General features: G+C 40.9%; 12 protein-coding genes across 12 annotated transcripts; 6 read left to right on the top strand and 6 right to left on the bottom strand.

The window, feature by feature from the left end:
* Positions 1 to 76: 76 nt before the first annotated feature.
* KL911_005092 (uncharacterized protein) lies at positions 77 to 3,637 on the top strand (the record flags this gene model as incomplete). Its single annotated transcript, XM_043200456.1, has 1 exon — positions 77 to 3,637. The coding sequence occupies one exon, from the start codon at positions 77 to 79 to the stop codon at positions 3,635 to 3,637; it is 3,561 nt and encodes a 1,186-aa protein (XP_043052237.1).
* Positions 3,638 to 3,735: 98 nt separating this feature from the next.
* Positions 3,736 to 4,191, bottom strand: KL911_005091 (uncharacterized protein; the record flags this gene model as incomplete). The annotated part of the gene is made up of 1 exon (XM_043200455.1): positions 3,736 to 4,191. One exon carries the CDS (start codon positions 4,189 to 4,191, stop codon positions 3,736 to 3,738), a length of 456 nt encoding a protein of 151 aa, XP_043052236.1.
* Positions 4,192 to 4,692: 501 nt separating this feature from the next.
* Positions 4,693 to 7,186, top strand: KL911_005090 (uncharacterized protein; the record flags this gene model as incomplete). Its single annotated transcript, XM_043200454.1, has 2 exons — positions 4,693 to 4,763; positions 4,837 to 7,186. The coding sequence occupies 2 exons, from the start codon at positions 4,693 to 4,695 to the stop codon at positions 7,184 to 7,186; spliced, it is 2,421 nt and encodes an 806-aa protein (XP_043052235.1).
* Positions 7,187 to 7,364: 178 nt separating this feature from the next.
* On the bottom strand, positions 7,365 to 8,312 carry KL911_005089 (uncharacterized protein; the record flags this gene model as incomplete). The annotated part of the gene is made up of 1 exon (XM_043200452.1): positions 7,365 to 8,312. One exon carries the CDS (start codon positions 8,310 to 8,312, stop codon positions 7,365 to 7,367), a length of 948 nt encoding a protein of 315 aa, XP_043052234.1.
* Positions 8,313 to 8,574: 262 nt separating this feature from the next.
* KL911_005088 (uncharacterized protein) lies at positions 8,575 to 9,228 on the top strand (the record flags this gene model as incomplete). The annotated part of the gene is made up of 1 exon (XM_043200451.1): positions 8,575 to 9,228. One exon carries the CDS (start codon positions 8,575 to 8,577, stop codon positions 9,226 to 9,228), a length of 654 nt encoding a protein of 217 aa, XP_043052233.1.
* Positions 9,229 to 9,394: 166 nt separating this feature from the next.
* Positions 9,395 to 11,146, top strand: KL911_005087 (uncharacterized protein; the record flags this gene model as incomplete). Its single annotated transcript, XM_043200450.1, has 1 exon — positions 9,395 to 11,146. The coding sequence occupies one exon, from the start codon at positions 9,395 to 9,397 to the stop codon at positions 11,144 to 11,146; it is 1,752 nt and encodes a 583-aa protein (XP_043052232.1).
* Positions 11,147 to 11,193: 47 nt separating this feature from the next.
* On the bottom strand, positions 11,194 to 11,760 carry KL911_005086 (uncharacterized protein; the record flags this gene model as incomplete). Its single annotated transcript, XM_043200449.1, has 1 exon — positions 11,194 to 11,760. The coding sequence occupies one exon, from the start codon at positions 11,758 to 11,760 to the stop codon at positions 11,194 to 11,196; it is 567 nt and encodes a 188-aa protein (XP_043052231.1).
* Positions 11,761 to 11,982: 222 nt separating this feature from the next.
* Positions 11,983 to 14,052, top strand: KL911_005085 (uncharacterized protein; the record flags this gene model as incomplete). Its single annotated transcript, XM_043200448.1, has 1 exon — positions 11,983 to 14,052. One exon carries the CDS (start codon positions 11,983 to 11,985, stop codon positions 14,050 to 14,052), a length of 2,070 nt encoding a protein of 689 aa, XP_043052230.1.
* A 44-nt stretch (positions 14,053 to 14,096) lies between these two features.
* KL911_005084 (uncharacterized protein) lies at positions 14,097 to 15,827 on the bottom strand (the record flags this gene model as incomplete). Its single annotated transcript, XM_043200447.1, has 1 exon — positions 14,097 to 15,827. The coding sequence occupies one exon, from the start codon at positions 15,825 to 15,827 to the stop codon at positions 14,097 to 14,099; it is 1,731 nt and encodes a 576-aa protein (XP_043052229.1).
* Positions 15,828 to 16,122: 295 nt separating this feature from the next.
* Positions 16,123 to 17,298, bottom strand: KL911_005083 (uncharacterized protein; the record flags this gene model as incomplete). The annotated part of the gene is made up of 1 exon (XM_043200446.1): positions 16,123 to 17,298. The coding sequence occupies one exon, from the start codon at positions 17,296 to 17,298 to the stop codon at positions 16,123 to 16,125; it is 1,176 nt and encodes a 391-aa protein (XP_043052228.1).
* Positions 17,299 to 17,915: 617 nt separating this feature from the next.
* KL911_005082 (uncharacterized protein) lies at positions 17,916 to 18,299 on the top strand (the record flags this gene model as incomplete). The annotated part of the gene is made up of 1 exon (XM_043200445.1): positions 17,916 to 18,299. One exon carries the CDS (start codon positions 17,916 to 17,918, stop codon positions 18,297 to 18,299), a length of 384 nt encoding a protein of 127 aa, XP_043052227.1.
* A 103-nt stretch (positions 18,300 to 18,402) lies between these two features.
* On the bottom strand, positions 18,403 to 20,745 carry KL911_005081 (uncharacterized protein; the record flags this gene model as incomplete). Its single annotated transcript, XM_043200444.1, has 1 exon — positions 18,403 to 20,745. The coding sequence occupies one exon, from the start codon at positions 20,743 to 20,745 to the stop codon at positions 18,403 to 18,405; it is 2,343 nt and encodes a 780-aa protein (XP_043052226.1).
* Positions 20,746 to 20,897: the final 152 nt, after the last annotated feature.

The raw sequence follows: 20,897 nt of genomic DNA, 5'->3' as shown, positions 1-20,897 counted from the left end.
CGATTTTTTTTAAGTTCCCTGAAATACAAAATTTTTTTTTTTATAGAACAGGACTGCAAGAACTACTACTGAATCTATGGACACGCAACAAAGTAATAAACCTCACAGGTCCAATTCGAAAAGGGCAACAGCCAAAATGAAGCTGAGCTCGCAGGGAAAGAATGCAAAAGCTTTTGCAGTTTCAAGGCCTGGTAAATTACAGAAACAGGCCAAGAGATCAAGCGATCTCAATGAAAAGAAGTTACATGTTCCTATGATTGACAGGACTCCGGATGATGATCCTCCTCCTGTGATTGTTGCAGTGGTTGGCCCAAAGGGCACCGGAAAAACAACCTTGATTAGATCTCTGATACGAAGATTAACGAAGACTACATTGACAGATATCAAGGGTCCTATTACTGTCGTGAGTGGCAAAAGAAGAAGGCTCACTTTTATAGAATGTGGTAATGATCTTAACTCAATGATAGATATTGCGAAAGTTGCAGATCTGGTTTTGCTCATGATTGATGGCAATTTTGGATTTGAGATGGAAACAATGGAATTTCTGAATATTGCGCAACATCACGGAATGCCTAAGATACTTGGAGTAACGACTCATCTTGACCTTTTCAAAAAGCCGGCGACTTTGCGAGCCTCGAAGAAACGATTGAAACACCGTTTTTGGACCGAAGTTTATCAAGGGGCAAAGCTTTTCTATTTATCGGGAGTTATCAATGGCCGCTACCCCGATAGAGAAATATTGAATCTCACGCGCTTTATTTCTGTGATGAAATTCAGACCTTTGAGATGGAGAAATGAACATCCATATCTCCTAGTCGACAGAATTATAGATTTGACGCATCCTTCTTTAATAGAAAAAAATCAGAAGGTCGATCGAAAGGTTGCTGTTTATGGATACATACATGGCACTGCATTGAAATCGGAGAACCAACGAGTTCATATTGCCGGAGTGGGGGATTATACAATTTCTCATGTAGAGAAATTACCAGACCCTTGTCCTACACCTTACTACGAGCAAAGGTTGGAAGAAATTGAACGGGAACAAAGTAAGGATCCAGAGCAATGTGGGCAAAAGAGTGTCTTGAGGCGTGGAAGAAGAAAGAGATTAGAAGACAAACAAAAAATTATTTACGGGCCTATGTCAGATGTTCAAGGGGTTCTAATAGATAAAGATGCAGTTTATATTGACGTTGGAAGCGAGTCATTCAAAGAAGGAGCCGAGCAAGGCCTTGGTGAGAGAATGGTGACCAACTTACAGAAAGCTAGTGAGACATTGGATGCAAGATCTTTCAGTAAGGTACAGTTGTTTAGTGACACTCCTGAGTCACTTGCAAACGACGTGCACAACGTCGAGGATGAGGCTTTCAGACAAGATAGTGGAAGAAAAGAGCTTAGACAGGCTCGTCCTTATATGTTTGATGAATCCGAAATCTCTGATGACGCGGAAGTTTCCTCCAGTGATGCAGAATCCCATGACAAAGGCGACGATCGAGAAGATCTCAACTTTATGGAGGACATCCGGAGCTCGTTTCAAATGCCAATGGAACTTGAAGAATCAAACATTGAGTCTGACTCCGATTTTGATTTATCGGATGATGATACATTGGAGGCCAAATCCTACTGGCAAGAAGTTGGCTCGAAGCTGAATAGCAATGAAGCGAAGAAGACATGGGATATTAACAAGCTATTGTATATGGATAATATTGACCCGAATGATGCAATATCCAGATGGAAGAAAGAAGAAGAAGGACCGGTATATTCGAGCCCCAATGAAGATGGAGATGCTGACGAGAAAGAGAATTACAGGGAGGATCAAGATTCGGAAGAAAATGATAATTTCTTTGTCAAGAAGGACATCTCCGGTAACTTTAAGCAGAGCCATGAAGTTCTTTATGGAAACGATACTTCTGCGAACAAATTACGTGACAAATGGCTTGTGGATAATTCGGCTTTGGGCAGGTTGAAAAGTCGTTTTTTTGTTTCTCCAAAACAAAGATTGAAAGAGGTAGATGCCGACGACAGTGAACCAGAAGCGGATTACGGAGATTTTGAAGATCTGGAAAACGAAGAGGGAAATTCACCTGCTTCTTCTGAGGAATCTTGCGGAAACGATGCAGGGAATGATTCGCTTAGTCCTGATACTGAAGCTACCGACATCCTAGAGACAAATGATTTGGGCTTAGCTAGTGGAGACGAATCCAGTGATTTGAGTATTGAGCGGCAGAGGGAGCGCAATGCGAAGAGAAAAGAGAAATTGAAGCAGCAATTTGAGGAAGAAGAAGATTTAACAAACAACGATATATTTGACGAAAATGATACCTGGTATGAATACCAGAAAGCAAAAATGGCTAAACAGCTTGAGATTAACAAAGCTGAGCTTGCTGACATGTCAGAAGACGTCAGGGCACATATAGAGGGTTTCGCTGCAGGGTCGTATGTCAAGTTGACATTCAATAATTTGCCTATGGAAGTGATAGAAAACTTTGATCCAAAATATCCTTTGGTTATTGGTGGTCTTTTACAAACGGAAGATAGATTCGGATTTTTGAATGCAAGAATTAGAAGGCACAGATGGCACAAAAAGGTTTTGAAGACTAACGATCCACTGATTTTATCTTTAGGATGGAGGAGATTTCAAACGCTTCCAATATACACAACCTCCGACTCAAGAACCAGGAATAGAATGCTGAAGTATACCCCCGAACACACATATTGCTTTGCTACTTTTTACGGGCCTTTGGTAGCACCAAATACTACTTTTTGTGGTGTACAAGCAGTTTCGAAGGAGCTCACGACCGGCTCTTTCAGAATAGCTGCTACTGGTATTGTTGAGGACTTGAATGCTGACGTGGAGATTGTAAAGAAATTGAAGCTTGTTGGTTACCCCTACAAGATTTTCAAGAACACGGCGTTCATCAAAGATATGTTTTCTTCTGCTTTGGAAGTTGCAAAGTTCGAAGGAGCCACTATCCGAACGGTATCCGGACTTCGGGGAGAAATTAAGAGAGCACTTTCAAAACCAGAAGGACATTTTAGAGCAACCTTTGAGGACAAAATTTTGATGAGTGATATTGTTTTTCTGAAGACCTGGTACCCGATCAAGCCAAAAAAGTTTTACAACCCCGTGACATCTCTGCTCCTATCTGACAAGGACAATTGGAGAGGTATGAAGCTTACGGGAACTTTAAAGGCAGAAAATAACATATCAGCAGTGTCCGATCCTGATTCCGAGTACAAGAAGATTGAACGAAAGGAACGGAAATTCAATCCGCTCAAAATTCCTCGTTCCATTCAAGCGAACCTGCCTTATAAGTCTCAGTTACACCAAATGAGAAAACAGAAGAGGCAAGGATATTTGCAAAAGAGAGCAGTCGTTGTGGGAGGTGAAGAGAGGAAAGCAAGAAGCATTGTTCAAACCGTTCAAACTATCAAAAAGGATAAGGATCAAAAACGTTCGATGAAGAAACAAGAAAAGAATGCAGAAAGATTTCGAAAGTTGGCAAAACTAGAGGAGGCTAAAAGAGATAAAGAGAAGCAACGAAAGAAGGAGTTTTTCTCGAAAAGTAAGAAGCGTAAACTGGCAACAGCCAGCCTCGCCGCCTCCAGTGATGCATCCGGTAAGAAAAGGAAAAATTAAAGTAACAAAAGGTATCTATGCGATTGGATAACAGTATAAGAGCCTGTCTCCAAGCCGTCAAATTACAATACCAACTATTATTAAAGTGATAATTTAATTTAAATGTATTGTGACAACCATCTGAATCCTTCGCCGTAACCTTGTCTCATGACGATAGAGCACATGAAAACCTCAACTGGTCTCGTGTCGGTAAGTTGGACTCTGTCTTTACCGGTTGTGTTGTACAAGCCCAGAAAATGTCTCAGTTCATTTTCACTAACAGCTTTTGGAGAATCAATCTTATTGCCGAGAATCAAAAAGGGAACTTTGGCCAACTCTTCGATGGCAAACAAAGCATCCAATTCAGCCTTTGATTCTTCGAATCTTTCAGAATCAGCAGCATCAACTAAATAGACAATACCGTTGACTTCAGGGAAATAATCTTTCCACAGTCTTCTAGCCTGCTGGTGGCCTCCAAGATCGAAGGTAGTGAAACGAACATTTCCGATAGAGAGCTCTTCGGAAGTAGGATGCAAAGTCGGCTGCAAGGTGGCCATACGGTCATTTTTTAGCATATGGAGCAATGTAGTTTTGCCAGCATTATCTAAACCCAAAAATAGCAGCTTAGCATGTTTATTCCATAATCCCAAAGAAGCTAAAACATCTTGAACTGTAAATGCTCGACATACAAATAAGCACTCTTGTGTGCTTATTTGTGGACGGCCCCGTTAGTACCTATCTCAAGTGATTGTTATTCCAACTTACACCACTCCAGAATCCACATTTCGCTTGATGTCTAGTATCTTAAACTTCTAGTTATCAAAAGATGAGATTGAATGTTCAATAAAAAACGCAGATCAAACGATGAATGCTTCGTTCACTCTTTCTGAATCCGACAGGGTTATGAGCGCTCATTAAAAATTTCCCACTCTTTCGATTCCAATTACATAATCACGACCAACGAAAGACAAATTTAGTGAACACGAAAACAACAATCTGTTGCTCTTAATAGCTCTCTCATAAGCTATTTTTATTCACTTTATCACTTGTTGGTTTTTGAGTTATTGAGAACGGCTATGAAGTTGGATATTAAGGTACGTTCACTATATTGTCGACCCGTTGCTGACAACTTAAAAGAAACTTTCAAGTACCAGGTCAGATCGAGTGAAGGGCATCGATTTTCATCCTACAGAGCCTTGGGTACTAACAACTCTTTACAGCGGAAAAATTGAAATATGGTCCTATGAAACCGGATCCGTTGTCAAGTCAATTGATGTTACCAATGTCCCCGTTAGAGCAGGTAAATTCGTCGCCCGCAAAAATTGGGTTGTTGTTGGATCTGACGATTTTCAGATTAGAGTTTACAATTACAATACTGGTGAACGCGTTGCTCAATTCGAGGCGCACCCTGACTATATTAGATCCATTGCAATCCATCCGACTAGATCGTACGTATTGACTTCGTCCGACGATTACACAGTCAAGCTCTGGAACTGGGACAATAATTGGAAATTGGAGCAGATTTTTGAAGGACACCAGCATTATGTGATGTCTGTTGCTTTCAATCCAAAAGATTCCAATACCTTCGCGTCTGCTTGTTTGGATAAAACTGTGAAGATCTGGTCTCTCGGATCTAGGGTTCCAAACTTTACTCTACTTGCTCCCGAATCAAAAGGTTTTAACTACGTTGATTACTATCCGCATGGAGACAAGCCATATTTGATCACGTCTTCTGACGACAAATCAGTTAAAGTTTGGGATTACCAAACGAAGTCTTGTGTTGGTACATTGGAGGGGCACTCTTCTAATGTGTCATTTGCGGTCTTTCATTCTGAACTGCCTTTGATCATCTCTGGATCTGAAGATGCTTCCATCAAAATCTGGAACTCAAATACATACAAGCTGGAAAAGTCGCTGAATTATTCAATGGAGAGAGCTTGGTGTGTGGCAACAAAGAAGGGTTCAAGTTTGATGGCTGTAGGTTTCGACACTGGTCACGTTGTCGTCAAATTGGGAGATGACAAACCTTTATTGTCCATGGACCCTATGGGAAAAATCATTTACTCTAAACATACTGATATATACAATTCGGTGATCAAGGCTTCTGATGCGCAATTAGAAGATGGAGAAATTCTGCCTCTGACTCACAAAGAGCTAGGAAGCATTGAAATATTCCCGAGTACATTGAAACATTCTCCAAATGGGAGGTTTGTCACGGTGACCGGAGACAACGAATACATCATTTACACTGCACTGGCGTGGAGAAATAAGATGTATGGTTCGGCTTTGGATTTCGTTTGGGCCCAGGACTCTAATTATTATGCTATCAGAGAATCGGCATCGTCAGTCAAAATATACAAAAACTTCAAAGAAAAGATAAGCGGTCAAATTGATCTGATCTATGCTGCCGATAAGCTCTTTGGCGGAACTTTATTAACTGTGAAATCTGATGGGTTTGTGTCGTTGTACAATTGGGATACAGGCGCTTTGGTAAGAAGAATTGATGTTGAAGCGGAAGATGTTGTCTGGTCAGAAAATGGCGAATTGGTGCTTATTGTTTCGAGCGAAACTGCATATGCCCTTAGGTTTGACAAGGACGTCTTTCAAGAGCACTTGAATAACGGAACGATCGATCCCCAGGAGGGATGCGAGGATTGCTTTGAAGTTCTTTACGATATTCAAGATCAAATAGTGAGCGGTCAATGGGTTGGTGATGTGTTTATTTATACCTCTTCTTCGAATAGGCTCAATTATCTGGTTGGAGGTTCAATCAACAACTTGGCTCACTTTGACAAAACAATGTATTTGTTGGGGTACCTACCAAGAGATAATAAGGTTTATGTTGCTGACAAAGACATCAACATCGTCTCTTATTATCTCTCGCTGTCTGTGTTAGAATTCCAGACAGTTGTTTTGCGTGGCGACCTTGATCAGGCAGATGAACTAATGGCGAACATTGACCCTAAAGATATCCCAAAAATTGCCAGGTTTTTAGAACAACAGGGCTTCAAAGAGAAAGCATTAGAACTTACAAATGACTCTGAGCAGAAATTTGAGTTAGCGATTGAAACGATGAATCTTACTCTCGCACAAGAAATTGCGGAGCAAGAAAACAGTCCCCGTAAATGGAAAAAGCTGGGGGACATTGCCATGGCAAATTGGAATCTGAAGTTAGCCAACGAAGCTTTTATCAAGTGTAAGGACTATCCCTCACTTTTACTTCTCTACACTTCACTTAATGATGTTGCTGGCCTGAAGAAATTGAGTGACGAGTGCTTTATCGCTGGCAAATTCAATTTGGCGTTTTCTTCTGCATGGGCTGCATCTGACCTGTCCTCTTGTTCTGAAATACTTCTCAAGACAGACAGACCTGCAGAGGCTGCATTGTTGAGCAAAGCGTATGAAGACAGTAAAACTTCTATTGATGTCAAAATTTCACAATGGAAACTCTATTTGACTGGAATAGGGAAAGAGAAACTTAGCTCAAGACTGCTTGAGATGAAACAGAACAAAAGGGAAGCGGCACCTGAAAATCTAGAGGAAACCCTCATTGATTTGGAAGAAGAGTAAACTAAGTGAGTCGGCAGATTTTTGAAGAAATGACTGCATTTGAGGTAATATACATGAGAATAAATTAGGTGGTGTAGTGCGATGTTTGATAATTCATCTCCCAAAGCAGATGCGTAGCCGACCAACCCACCGTTCGTTGATTGCAGCTATTTGAATCTGTAATTTCTTGAATGTTATGTCATGCGGCTCGAAAAACTTGTTTCTTATCGATGAAGTTGTCAATTTTATCCAAGCAAACAAAATAGCATTCCTTTGATTCTGGCCTGCATGCTTTTGGCTTGAAACGGATGACTTTGCGGAAGACAAGAGAAAGTCTTTTTTGAAGGGATTTATCGTCTTGCCCAGTAAAAAACTTTATCACAGAACTGCCCCCTTTCTTCAGTAAGTCTATGGACGTTACCAGGGCGGCATCACATAAGTCCATTGACATGGCGTGATCTCTAAAGGATAACCCTGAAGTATTAGCCATCCTTATATATGGCATGTTAGTAGTCTGATTTGCAAATCCTCCTATTTGAGGAAAGGGAACATACATATCGCTTAAAATCACATCCACAGGTCTGTATAACTCATCGTTGCAAAGTTTGCGCAAAGAGTGCTCTCTCTCAACTTTCTCAAGTTTGCTTAATTCAGATTCTGAATCTATGACTGACGTACCTTGTATTTCAAAGGCCATTTGATTACTTATCACCTCGATTGGCTGAAATTTTTGTTTCAATTTCTCCATCTCAACTACTTTAAAATGTTCCTTTATGCTTTCATGAGTCTTCTTACTCAAGATATTTGCTTGCATAGAAGATGATCCATTAGGAGGTTGGTATACGAGCAGATCCACCCCAAGAATGTTTGAACCTTTCCGACAACGCTCGAGGGCAACCTGACTCCATGCTCCTGGAGCCGCGCCCAGATCGAGTATGTTGGAAGTTCGGTTTTGCGAAAATATTCCAAATTTTTCATCGATCTGAAGTAGCTTGAACGCGGCTCTTGACTTGTAATCGTAATGTCTTGCGTCGCGCGTGTACAAATCGGTTCTCTGTCTTTGAATCCATCTGTGAGAAGAGCCTGATTTCTTTGAGTATCTTCTCGTCAGCCAACTAAATAACTTCGACTCCGTCTGAGTATACATCCTGTAGGTGACTTTAGTGGCCACCGCAGGCAGCCCCTTAAACATATTTCATTAAAATTAGCTCAAACTGAACCGTACACAGCCTTGACAAGTTTTAGGGTCAAAACACATCACGTGACATGAGAAAAGTTTGTAACCCTCAAGATGAAAAAAAAAAAAACAAGAAAAACGAGCTGGAATAAATTTTCATCTTACTGCTATTGTCGAACAGACCGAAACAGAACGGTATTACCTATTAGTAGGGAGACAGTGAATAAGCAAGATGTCCAAAGTTAGCGCTACCCAGGTGAGAGAGAATGTCAAGGAAATCCTCAAGTTTTCCAATGAGACCAAAAAGAGAAACTTTTTGGAGACTGTCGAGCTACAAGTTGGTCTCAAAAACTACGACCCGCAAAGAGACAAGCGTTTCTCTGGTACCTTGAAACTACCACAAGTGCCAAGGCCAAATATGACCATTTGTATCTTCGGTGATGCTTTTGATGTTGACAGAGCCAAGTCACTTGGTATTGATGCTATGTCTGTTGATGACTTGAAAAAGTTAAACAAGAACAAAAAGCTTATCAAGAAGCTGGCCAAGAAGTACAATGCTTTCATTGCTTCTGAAGTTTTGATCAAGCAAGTGCCAAGACTGTTGGGTCCTCAGCTCTCTAAGGCTGGTAAGTTCCCAACTCCAGTCTCCCACAATGACGACTTGTATTCTAAGGTTACTGATGTGAAGTCCACTATCAAGTTCCAGCTGAAAAAAGTTCTGTGCCTGGCTGTTGCTGTTGGTCACGTTGAGATGGAGGAGGATGTTCTTGTCACTCAAATCATGATGGCCATCAACTTCTTGGTCTCCTTGTTAAAGAAGAACTGGCAAAACGTTGGCTCTCTTGTCATCAAGTCCTCCATGGGTCCTTCTTTCAGACTCTATTAATTCTAGTATACTTTCAATAAAGTAAGTTTCAAAACTAGAAAATTAATTTCGAACTGCAGTAACTCAAAGTTTTGTAAGAATTCAGTTCAGCTTTAGTTCAAGTTTACGTCGACCCATATAAGTTCTCAGCTTGCGCTGTGTAAGCAGCAAGTGGCACTAGTATATAATGTCAGAATCCGAGACAGATGTTTCTGTTGAATTTCTTGAGGAGAAAACCGTGAGTAATGACCATCATATTATCAACCTAGATAGTGACGAGGATTCTGCTGAGGAAAAAGCTAAATTTCAGACATCTCGATTGAAGCGAAACACCTCAAAACGTGATGCGGAGGAAATCACCGCAGATGCAGAAGCTCATGGGCTGAAGAGGCCGAAGTTACGCTGTTCTGCCGAAGGCAGGCAAGAAATTCCAAGATTTCAATCTCCAATTAGACTGATCTCCAACGCTCCATACTGCAAGAGTTTTCCACCATCATCTAACAAGGATACCGTTACTTTGTTTGATTTGGTGGGTTCCAGAATACTCGAAAGCAGCTACCAGTTTAATATGCTTATAGACTGTGAGTTTTTGCTACCTTTCTTCAAGGCGGATCCGTTGAATTTTGAGCTTATTCTCATTGGCGTGCAATCCAATATTGCAATTGAAGAGGTTCACCGTCTTCAGTATCGGATAAAAACAGTTGATGTTTCTCCCAAGTTGCCTAACTGGGGAACTCACCATTCGAAATTGATGATCAATTTCTTCCATGATGATACATGTCAAATCGTCATCCACACGATGAATCTAACTCACACAGACTATCTGGCTCAAACCCAAATGTGCTGGATATCCCCTAGATTAAGAAAATTGAATTCTCATGCCCGCACACATGAGAAGAAAAAGAATTTTGATCCTATCTGTGATGTTGGCTTAGTTTTCAAAAGGGATTTTCTACGATACCTTTACACATACGAAAACTCTGTGGTTTCCTCATTAGTCGAACAATTGAAAGCATTTGATTTCTGTCCCATTGACGTCGCCTTTGTTTGTTCAAGCCCGGGACGTTATGAGTTCGACTTGAATGACCACGCGAAAACAGATTCAGATGATATGGATGACAGACAGTTGTATGGTTATGGGAATTTGCGCCAAATCCTAAACCGCTATAAACTGACTACTCCAAACGACGCAAAACTTATAATGCAAGTCTCCTCGATCAGTGCACCACTTGATAATAGGCATACAAACATTGGTACACACGTTTTGTCGAGCATTGTAGAAGGGTCCCAAGCAATCGTTAAGCAACCAAACCATAAGTTTGGAGGAGGAACTGGGGTTGAGATAAATATTATCTGGCCGACAGAGGAGGAGATTATGAATGCACATTATGGCCACATATCAGGACACGCAGTAATGTTCAAATCTAGAGCAACCAACGGCTGGCGCGCTTATGAAGATCAAGCTAGATTTCTAAGATCATTTTTCTATAGATGGTCCTCCAGACCGTCCTCTCAATCTGTTGCAGGAAGAAGTAATTTATCGCCACATGTCAAATCTTACTGTGTGACGAAAAATGACTTCGAGACATTGGAGTGGTTTCTTTTAACTTCAGCCAATCTTTCGAAACAAGCATGGGGTGCACCTGCCCGTGGATTTGGAGCAGTTTTTCAAAGCGAAACACAGACCAAGCATGTCTACACAGTAAAGTCTTTCGAAGCAGGTGTCCTTGTCATTCCTGCATGCATAAAGACAAAATTCAAGATAGACAAATCGTTTGCGCTGACTCCCGTACAAGGAACAGACTTTTATGAAGGCGTGAATGATGACACTGTACACTATCCAATTAGACTACCTTATGATACTCCTTTAAAAAAGTACTCTGATAATGATCGTCCATGGACGACAGAAAAATTGGAGCAGATTTATAATACAACATAGAAAATCAATAAAATGGTCTATGTCAGAGTCTATGAAAATTCGAGCTTTTAAGCTTTTGTAGCCGCTGTGGTGCAAAGACTGAGGATTGATGACATGCAGCAGCTAAGACAGGTCGTAAAAATATTTCCCGAGCTGAGATCCAGATCGCAGCAATATATGGAAAAATAATACTCATGGCACTCGCTTTCTTCTCGTTGATATCCTGGTTTCTTGGGTGTGATAGAATTAACAAAAGCTTTTGTAGGTTCTTCAGTAGATTGAGGTTGAACGTTATGTACCAGTCGATCGCTATTTTCATTGATGTTTTGAGAAGTGTCCCGCTCCTCTTCATTTTGAGTTATGGTAGTGTCCACGTGTGGTTGAGAGGTTGATTCATGATTTTGCGAATCGGCCACATCAGTGATTGTTGCCTGAGGTGATATGTTATTCTGCTCGCTTTTATCATCATCATATTCAGTCGCAGCGTTCTTTTTCACTGGTGTATCTTCCAAAGAATTCGGCGAGGATGATTCACTCATATGAGATCTGGCATCAGTAAAATACGCCGATTCAGAATCTGTGACTATGGATGCCGATGATGCCGCAATGGGTATAGAATTAGCAAGTGTAGACATAACAAAAAGTACTGACTTTTGAAATACGTAAAATTGTCAACTCGAGACACCGAGGAACAAAGATCATTTAGAGCTACTCATATCCTCCTCATATACTACAGGGCACGCCTCAGATATGTAACCAGCCACGACCGTGGCTAGTTCACAAATTTTTTTAAATTTTTTCTAAATTTATGGCAAAGCAGCTGCCATCTAAGTCTCACTAAGAATCATTGTTTTATAATGCCACCGAAGACGGAACCAAGAAAGTGGAAGCCACCAAAGGGCCCAAAAAACACACCTCACAAAAACAAGAATACCATTGGTCTGGGAAGAAGCATTAAAAATATCAAAAATCAGGAAAATAAAGTGTACTATCTGCCCGACGGAGAAATGCGATTCACCACGGACAAACATGAAGATGACTGGGTCAAATTACGTTCAGTCACACAAGAAAATGCTCTTGATGAATTTTTGAATACAGCAGCTTTGGCAGATAAGGACTTCTCTGCTGAGAGGTCCACGGGAATTAAAATCATAAGTGCCAATAGTCAAACTGTGGATAGCGGCAATTACAATCCTTATTTGCTTACGACCGAGGAAGAAATCAAAAAGTTTCAGACTCAAAAAGAGCATGTTTCTGAGTTGCGAGTCCCAAGACGGCCTAGATGGGATAAATCGACGACCAAGCAAGAGCTTGAAAGATTGGAAAGTGAAGCTTTTCTTGAGTGGAGACGTAACCTTGCCCTGCTGCAGCAAAATCATGATTTACTGCTTACACCTTTTGAGAGGAATATCTTGGTCTGGAAGCAACTGTGGAGAGTGGTAGAAAGGTCCGATTTGGTTGTCCAAATTGTAGATGCAAGAAATCCTTTGCTTTTTCGTTCTGAAGACTTTGAAAATTACGTGAAAGAGACAAATCCTTTGAAACGAAACTTGTTGTTGGTCAACAAAGCTGATCTATTGACTTACGAGCAGAGGTTAGAGTGGGCTCGCTATTTCAAAGCACATAATATTAAGTACACATTTTTCAGCGCATACCTCGCAAACGAGACTCTGGACAGAGAAAGAGAAAAGCTCGAGCTACGACAGACGGATATAGTCCGGGACACTAATTTTCCTGAGAGCACACTTTCTGAAGAATTGGATTCGAACTTCTCCGGTGAAGCCAATTTGGATGACGAAGAGAACCAAGAAATGGAGAACCTGAAACAAGAATTGAAGTCAATAGAGGATAAATTGCAAGGATACAGCTTACAAAGCTATACTGAGGCTGATGAGGAAGATACAAATGAGATGACACGAATCATAACGGTGCAGGAGCTGGAAGATCTGTGTCTCAGAGTTGCCCCAGAACCATTAACTGAGCCTCCTGAAGGTCAACCTAGACGCCTTCAAATTGGTTTAGTTGGATACCCTAATGTGGGAAAGTCGTCGACTATCAATGCTTTGGTAGGCTCAAAGCGAGTCTCAGTGTCGTCGACTCCCGGTAAGACAAAACATTTCCAAACGATTTTGCTTTCTGACAAGGTAATCCTCTGCGATTGTCCGGGTTTGGTTTTCCCTAACTTTGCATACACCAATGCAGATCTGGTTTGCAACGGTATACTTCCAATAGATCAACTTCGTGAGTACACAGGGCCTATGCAGCTGATAGCCAAACGAATTCCGAAATACTTCCTAGAAGCTCTTTATGGTATTACCATTGACACCGTGCCTGTTGAGGAGGGAGGAACAGGAATACCAAATGCTCACGAAATCTTGAATGCTTTTGCGAGAGCGAGGGGATTCATGACTCAAGGTTATGGTTCAGCCGATGAAAGTCGCGCTGCAAGATACATTCTCAAGGATTATGCCTCAGGGAAGCTCTTATTTGTTGAGCCTCCCCCAAACGAAGATGGCTCGAGAAAGGATGATGAAAGGGCACGAAAATTCAATGAAGGCTTATACACAGTTCACAAGTTACCTGAGCAAAGAAAGCAACAAGTCCTCAATGCTATGAAAGAGAAAAATATCGATATTGAAGAATTCGATTTGGCGACGGACTTACACAAATTAACGTTTTCTTCGCACCTGTCTTCTAATGATGCATTAACAGGGAACAAGCATGCTCGTACATATGGCGGAAAACAAGCTGTTTTGGTCAGCTCTGCTGCTGAACTTGACAATGAATTTTTCAAAATGAATGAAGTGAAAGGAAATTTTCAGTCACCATTTCACGCTAAGGATGGTAGTCTCAGAGGTGATAAGAAACATAACAAGGCAAACAAAAAAAAGCAGAAGAAACTTCGAAAGGCAGCAGTCGCTGCATAATATTTTTATCAATACTTAAGAAATTTATCTCACAGAGAAGGAGTTTATTGAAATGCACTGTCGCCCAGCTTTTCTTCAATGATGTCAATTTCGCGTTGCAGATCTTCCAAGTTAGTTTCGAGCGATATAAGATCATCGAATTTCTTTCGTTTTTTATGGTCGTTGTACATGTTTTGCACCATGAACTTTTGCTCATTCAAAACCATCAGTTTTTCTCTGTATTCCCTAATTTCTTTCTTCAGCAATCTAGGTCTATACTTATTGATTCCCGTTTGCTGGGCGAGCTCTTTTTGCTCTTTTTTCAATTTCTCTTGTTGTGCTCTGCGCAATTCAGGAAGATTGTCTTGTAAAAACATCACAATATGAAGTTTCAAGGCCTTGTATAGTTTCAGTTCATCAGGCCTGACCGATATCGATCCTGGTTTTGATTGATTATGCTCTAGGCCGTATTCCAAAGCACTTATTTTATTGGACACGAGCTTTCCAATCTTCTCCACGCGTCCCAGTAAGTCAATATTTTTTAGCTCAACTTCCTTATCTGAAGAGTGTATACTGTTTTCAAATTTGGCTTCTAAAGCCTTAACTTGTCTATAGCATTGCAATAGATCAGAGTGTGTATCAGAATATGCACTTTTGAGGTATAGCCTTTTGTTGAACAACTTTTGTTTGCAGTTCAAACACATGCGAATGGACCAATATGAGTTTTGAAGCTTTTCCAACTTGATTTCTTGATCAATATTCATAATGTCAACAACCATATTTGCTGGTACGTCCATAGAGCAACCTCGAAAAGAATCCCCACAAACAACTTGTCCGCAAATCCTACAATGATGTTTGCGATTCCAGAAATTGAATTCCGTTCTGCAAATGTTGCAGCTGTTAATCTCGGCATCATCCACCCAATTGGCAATATTTCGTTCGATCGAACGCAGATTCCGCGCTGGAATATTGTTGTTCTCGATATCTTTGAAAACTTCCACTAATCTGATGCATCTATTTTCCAAAGCGACTGTCTCTAACTTCACAGAATCAAGCTTTTTCGAACGAATGCTTTTCAGGCTTGAAGACCTATCCGCGAAAAAAGCACAGTTCTCCGATTTAGCCAAATCCCATCCTGGCTTGTAGCTGAAGAAGCATTCTTGACAGCACCGACTCCAGTAGCCATTTGTAGGATCAGAATGTAAACTGGAATCGAGCTTGATGCGAAACCTAGAATGAAGCCCGCAAAACAGTCGTCCACACTTTCGACAGTTCACCATGCCATTTTTTCCATTCAGCCTATTAGAACACAAATTGTAGCTGCATGTATCAGACCCAGTAGGCTTTTGCCAATGATCTCGTGGTATAACTGACGAGCTTTCAAAAGCGAGTTTTTGTGTCTCGTCATCAGCGTTACTGTCAATGAGGGATGAATTCTGTGGAGCATCACGCAGTTGTTTAGGAAAGTTTTGGTGTAAGGATCTCCCCACAACATCATCAACTTTTGTTGCCAGTGTTCTTTTGAACCAGTGTTTAAAATCCAATTCAATCTGTGAATTTGTTTCCGAAGAGCCAAATGAGGAAATTGCATGCTCGTCATCAAGATGCCTATTCAATTGGTTAAGTGTAACCATAGACTCTGTGCAAATGGGACACTGTAGGATATCGCAGTCAGCCAAGGGTGAAGAACATGAAGAGGACTGAGGAGAGGACAAAAACGGCGTATTTGGAACATCCATAGAAGCGCCCGAGGTGAGCTCTGTATCCGGAGCACCCAAAACCCGTTTTTTATACATTTCACGCTGTTAGAAAAGCAGAGTTGATATCATACTTCACAAAGTTGTGGACAGAAATTACCTCGAGTTGAAGTTTGTTTTTCTTAAAAGTGCAAGACAATAATAAAATAGAGAGGTCTTTAAAGGCGGTCCAAAGCGCTTGGTCCAAGTCTAAATACTTACAACCGGTGTACTTAATTTGGCATTTAATACAATCAATCATCATCAAGAAGTGAACAAGTAAGTAAGTGATGGCAAATAACAGTCGTAATCATTCAGCTTCATTATAGCTTGAGCGCGTTCAAAAACGAGGCATTTAGTTAATGGCTGGGTTTAAAAGCTCTTCAGCTGAATATGGCACAAAAGAATCGAGATCAAAATCTAACTGATCCCTTTTCCATGCAGGTACCAAAGCGTTAATCAGGGTAGGATTAACACTCAGTTCTCTTTTTGAGAAGTCAAAAAGATCAGGAATCAACAGCTCACGATCAAGTTTGTAGTTCCTGAAATTGGGGAATTTGATGTCCGGTTGTGCTCTGAACTCGTCAAAAAATTTGCACGTCAGCGCTTCGGCAGCTCCAATTCTCAAAACTGGAGAGTAATTCAACACCAATTGCAATAGCTCTAAACATTCCGGTTCCACGTTCTTGAATATCTTCTGTAATGGTATTGGTTTTATGGATGGAAATTTATGGTCCATGTAGTTAGGATTCATGGACTTAATTTCATCCTTAGTCGGGGTGCCTAGAATTTTGATAATTTCAACAAGCTGATCGATTCCAGACTCTCCTGGGAACAACGGCTGCCCCAAAAGAAGTTCGGCTATAACACAGCCTGCAGACCATAAGTCAATCTTGGTGGTGTAATTCCGAGCTCCAAATATAAGCTCTGGCGCTCTATAGTATCTGGAACAAATATAGGAAACGTTTGGTTCTGCAGGATTCAAAACCTTCGCTGAACCAAAATCACATAATTTAAGTATGCCATTGAGGGGATCAATTAGCAAATTCTGAGGTTTGATATCCCTATGACAAATTCCCAATGAATGGATGTATAATAAAGAGCGGAAAAGTTGATAAGAGTATAGCTTCACCTCAAGCATTGGCATGGTCCTTTGTCTGGAAGTGTACCAATGACACGACTTGTACAACGTCTCCGGAATGTATTCCAGGATCAGATGAAGATATTGCTCATCTTTCTCGTTGGTTTTGTAGAAAAAGGAGAGTAACTTGACGATATTCTTGTGATTTATGAGCCTCATTATTTCAAGTTCTCTGTTTTTGTAACGCTTATCCTGCAGAACTCGCTTAATTGCTGCCTTGCTGTTGTCATGTAACAGCGTTATCTGATAAACATATCCAAACGACCCGTGTCCGACCATGGATTTTTGAGCATATTCGATATTTGACAGGGCCCCTGTATGTCCATCTCTCACCTCTACAGCAATCACCTGCTGTCCAGCGGTTTTGTTAGGAGGATTCAAGTCGTTCATTGTACTATAAACGTTGTCTCATCCACACAAGATTATCCCAAAGTCGCCAATCTGTAGATTAAGGCTTTCCGCGACAACAAACAAATTGTACAAGCGTCGAATTCAAAAACAAAAAAGTGTTCGTTTTTAACAAAATCGTACCGAATTATTTCTGAGAAAAAAAATGGGGAATATCCGATTTTGTCTCTTGGAGAAGAAGTACACCTTACACCACAATTTAGAGCAACATATCTAAGAGGAAGAGATAATCCCTATAGTTGCTTGATCTAAGGAAGCTGAGGAAGCTGGTATCCTTCAGTTGTTTGTTGCTCCAGCTCACCCAAAGACTTGCAATTAACATCAGAACAGTATTTCAAGAAGAAGAACTTTCAAGATCTTATAGATGACATAAGCAGCATTCTTCCCGGTGAACAATTAATTTCTTTATGGAGAAGAAAGTGGGGAGGGAATAAGATAGCTGCAAATATCCTCGCCGGGTAATCAGATCATGTCGGAGCATGAATTTTGTCCGTGTAGAGATGCTACGATATAAAATTTTCAGACTAAAATTTTCAGGACTACCAATTTTTCATAAAGGCGAGCTTTTCAAGAGACGTTGCAAGGAACCTTTATCTAACATGTCTACTGCTGCAAATCCCAAAGCATTTCCACTAGCCGATTCTGGCCTCACCCAGCAAATTCTTGATGTGGTGCAACAGGCTCAAAACCTCAGACAGCTGAAGAAGGGCGCTAATGAGACGACAAAAACTTTGAACAGAGGTATTTCGGAATTTATCATCATGGCTGCGGATACTGAACCTATCGAGATTCTGTTACATTTGCCACTTCTTTGCGAGGATAAGAATGTTCCATATGTTTTTGTTCCCTCCAAAACCGCCCTCGGAAGAGCTTGTGGTGTTTCTAGACCGGTCATTGCTGCTTCGATCACGACCAACGATGCTTCTGCTATCAAGAACCAAATCTATGCCATCAAGGATAAGATTGAGACGTTGTTAATTTGAGCTTTTAATAGATTTACTTTTTACTGAGATAAGAAAGTAATACAATTCTGAAAACAAGTAAAATTAGTATTGTACATGATATTGACAACAAAACCCTGCGATGTCATAAGTATGAGTATTTAGAACTCTTTCGGTTTCGATCAACATAGTTTTCGGTAGAATCAAACGGTTGAGTCAAAGCATGATTACCGGAATCAGAACCGATGTCTGACATACTTTTCAAACTCTCATCGTGCATGAATGTTGAAAGGGGAGTTTGGAAGCCTTCGGTTCCCGACTGCATCATTGGAGTGTTTGATTCTGATCTAGCATGTGTAGCAATTTGTTGATCCATAACGGATTTTGGTAATGGATGGTCAAGAGCATCTGGCACTTCCGTATTTTGATCGCCAGTTTTCTGAGATTTGTTACGACGAAGGAAGGACTTTCCACCGGTGAGCTTGTGCATAAGTTTAGCGCCAAAGGAAGCTTCTTCTTCCTGTGTGAGTTCCAATGGTTTGTCTGGATCACTCTGAGACTTCTTGTCAGAGGATTGACCCATGTCGGAGGAATCCACCATGGCCTTTAGCTTGTACATTTCATTTGCCCAATTCTCTTGATGATCTTTAGCAACCTGTCCGAGCTCAAACAGCTCTTGCGCACCATCAGGAACATCATCACCCATCTGCTTCTTTTGGAAAGATGTCCTGTCATCTTTGGCTGGCGAAAACCGAGCATCTGGATTTTTGGAAAAGATCGCGATACACGAGTAGGCGATAATCAGAATCAAGAGCAAAAATGAGAACACTGCGTTCAGCACAAAGAAAACCAATCCCATGATTGATCCAACGGCACTTGGTTGACCAAACAACTCTGAGAAAAATAAGAAAAAGAACGAGTTGATGGTGTTAACAACACTCATCAGAAAATTGACGATGTTGGTGGCTTTGTCTAAAAATGGTCTCATTTTGATCAAAGCAATGGTATAGCCCAAATCTAACAAAAACACAACGAGTGCTTGTGTTTTACCAGACTTCTGAGCGAGAGCAACAAATAATGCTTTCACAAAAAGATAAGCCAAAAACACAGCTCCCCAGTAGAATTTCTTCGCGTCGAACATTGTATAGAAGAATCCATACCTGTTGAGGACATCCGGATTTCCATAGAGAATGGCAGCCGCGTTATTGTGAGTTTCAACAGAAACAGCTCCAAACATCAATGTTCTATAGGAGACCCACCCCATGATTATCAAGCACAAAAGCAAGAACATGACCGCAAGGACGACCACTGCAGGTGAGTCGACAACAGTGAACTCCCATAGAGATAAAATGACAAGTTGGGGAAATCCGATATAAATATATCTTTGCAAAATACCCTTCAGAATAACCTTCCAGTTTCTGCTCAAATCAATCGTTCTGGACCAGCCTCTTTTCCTTCCAAAAGACATTGTTGTTTTCGCAATCATAAACAATCCAACCAAGACATATAGGAATAAAACAAAAAATGTAAATCCCGTGCAAACGATGGAAGTGGGCTCAATGTTTGCCTTGTAACCAACTCTTTCCACGCCTCTCAATATTTTGAGATACTGATCACCTTGCAAATTGTACAGGTCGTTTGACCTCGCTTCCAAGTCTTGGTAATAGTCCGTAGGGCTTGGTGCCAATGAAGGCATGAAATAAGACACAAGCGAATAAAACGGAATGATTTTAGTTGCAAGCTTCTTACTTTCGTTCAGGGATCTCTGGACGAGAACCGATATTGAAGAGGAGGTTAAGTATTGCGTAGGAGTTCCGCCGGTTGCTTGAACGTACCATCTGAATATTTGCTGCATAAAGGTAACTCTGATCAAGCCCATCGACCATGCGATATTTTCTGCCCACGCACTGACAATTGGAGGAACTTCTTGCACGTGCAACATGCAAAGAATGACTGTGCTCTGAAAGAATGAGAACAAAGACACAGCATTTGCAGAAATAATGGAAGCAGAAGCAGAGTTTCCAAAAACTGATAGAACTGCTGAGACAAGGAGGCCGATTCCGGATATAATAGCGGTAGCCCATTTGGCACCAACGTGAGCGACAGTCTTCTTATTTGAAAAGCTAGCTTGGATACATCCAACTTGGGTATCATTACCGTCGACAATGAGCACCCTAACAAGTGCGTCGATGTCAGGAAATGTGTAGGCTATTCCCGGAACCATATTAGTGAAATGACGGGAAAGATATTGAATAGAATCAACTTCCAATGAACCGGGATACATGGGGCAGAATTGTTTCCATCCAATGGAGCAAAAATCGACGTTTCTTTCTGTAACCTTGATACCATACGCATACACTAGAACCTTGGCATTGACATGACCTGATATTTCAGAAGTCAAGGATATATCGTACTTCACAGATCCTCCATTATCATCTGCTTTGAAAACCACATTGAAATAAGTTGGCTCTATTTGAGAGTTTTCCATACATGTGACCAGAGAGTTTGCAAAAAGCTCCCGTTTAGCCTCGGCTAACAGAGGGAAAGTAAGCCAAAGTCCTAAGAGAAGGACTTTTTCAATAAACAACATGATGATCAAGAAACAGTATCTTGTTGTCCCAAGAAATATCAGTTGTTGAA

Source organism: Ogataea haglerorum, assembly GCF_019207285.1.
Source record: "Ogataea haglerorum isolate 81-453-3 chromosome Unknown 81-453-3_NODE_18_length_154056_cov_99.240163, whole genome shotgun sequence".
NCBI classification, from domain to species: domain Eukaryota; kingdom Fungi; phylum Ascomycota; class Pichiomycetes; order Pichiales; family Pichiaceae; genus Ogataea; species Ogataea haglerorum.
This window is presented reverse-complemented; position numbering and strand designations above follow the sequence as displayed.